This window comes from Lucilia cuprina, chromosome 2 (assembly GCF_022045245.1).
Source record: "Lucilia cuprina isolate Lc7/37 chromosome 2, ASM2204524v1, whole genome shotgun sequence".
Taxonomy (NCBI): domain Eukaryota; kingdom Metazoa; phylum Arthropoda; class Insecta; order Diptera; family Calliphoridae; genus Lucilia; species Lucilia cuprina.
This window is the reverse complement of record NC_060950.1, coordinates 14,468,066-14,469,525: the sequence shown is the minus strand read 5'-3', so window position 1 is coordinate 14,469,525 and position 1,460 is coordinate 14,468,066. Positions and strand designations below refer to the sequence as shown.

At 28.1% G+C, this 1,460-nt stretch overlaps 1 protein-coding gene across 1 annotated transcript in view; it reads left to right on the top strand.

Moving 5' to 3' along the window:
* The window catches only part of LOC111686627 (tyrosine-protein kinase Btk29A-like), a 78,309-nt gene extending 77,342 nt beyond the window's left edge, over nucleotides 1-967 (top strand). The window contains exons 3-4 of the mRNA XM_046947921.1: nucleotides 614-709; nucleotides 812-967. Of these exons, the coding sequence (XP_046803877.1) occupies nucleotides 614-709; nucleotides 812-967 (252 nt within the window). The remainder of the gene's footprint in view (nucleotides 1-613; nucleotides 710-811) is intronic.
* Nucleotides 968-1,460: the final 493 nt, after the last annotated feature.

Genomic DNA, 1,460 nt, shown 5'->3' with positions numbered 1-1,460 from the left:
AGACTATACTATAGACTAGACTATACTATAGACTAGACTATACTATAGACTAGACTATACTATAGACTAGACTATACTATAGACTAGACTATACTATAGACTAGACTAGACTATACTAAAGACTAGTCTATACTATAGACTAGGCTATACTATAGACTAGACTATACTATAGACTAGACTAGACTATACTATAGACTAGACTATACTATACTATAGACTAGACTATACTATAGACTAGACTATACTATAGACAAGACAATACTATAGACTAGACTATACTATATACAAGACAATACTATAGACTAGACTAAACTATATACTAGACAATACTATAGACTAGACTATACTATAGACTAGACTGTAGACTACACTATAGATTATTATTAATAATAAACTTTATTATTAATAAACATTAAAATTTCTTCGTGCGCACTCTTTCTTAATAAACTTTTAGTATTCTTTCTTAGCTTGCATATAATTTTGCTTAAAATTCTTTAATACATCTAAAAATAAATATTTTTATCCCTTTTCTCCTCTATAATTTAATCAGTATTTTTTCGTAAACATGGATTTAATTTTTTTCCTTTGTCTTTTTTTTTTTTTTCCATGGCAGCGTCGACGTGAACGTGGTCGTATACCTGTTAAAGGTGTTAGACTTGTTGAAATAGCAACAGTGAATGGTGAGGGCGGTGATCCTTTTGCACCGGATGTGAGTATAAATATTTTTTTATTTATATTTTTTATTATTAAGCAGTATTTTTATTTATTTTTAATTTAATATTTTTTTATATGTATGTTTTTATTTCTTTAGGGTTTTCCTTTTCAAGTAGGTTATTGTGAATCCTCTGATGATCAATCTCAACGTACTGTTCCTCAATATACCTTGTATTTGGTAGCGAGTAGTGATAAAGAACGTTACGATTGGATACGTGCCATAAGACAAGGTAAGTGGAAGGGAGATGGGTAGAGTTTTTTTTACTTTTTTATATAACAAAAAGTCTTAAAATAATATGTGAAAGAAGTTATTGAAATGTTGAGGAGTTTTTAATAAAAGGAAATGTGTTTTTTTGTTGATATTTGAGATCTTTATTTTAGATTTAGACATGTGTGCAGATGTCAAAAGAAATTAGTTTTCGTTTTTTGTTTAACAATGGAAATTATAATTAAGGAATTAAATAAAAAATATATATAATGATGATAATAAAAGAACCGTTAGGTTTTTGATTTAATATGAAGTTTTAAGGGTCTTCTTTACAATTCAAACAAACATTGTTTAATAATAAATCCTTTAGAAGAAGTAATACGGTGATCACAGAGACTCGTCTATGGTCCAGTTATGGTCTCGTATATAAATAGTCTATGTCTAGTCTATGTCTAGTCTATGTCTAGTCTATGTCTAGTCTATGTCTAGTCTATGTCTAGTCTATGTCTAGTCTATGTCTAGTCTATGTCTAGTCTAT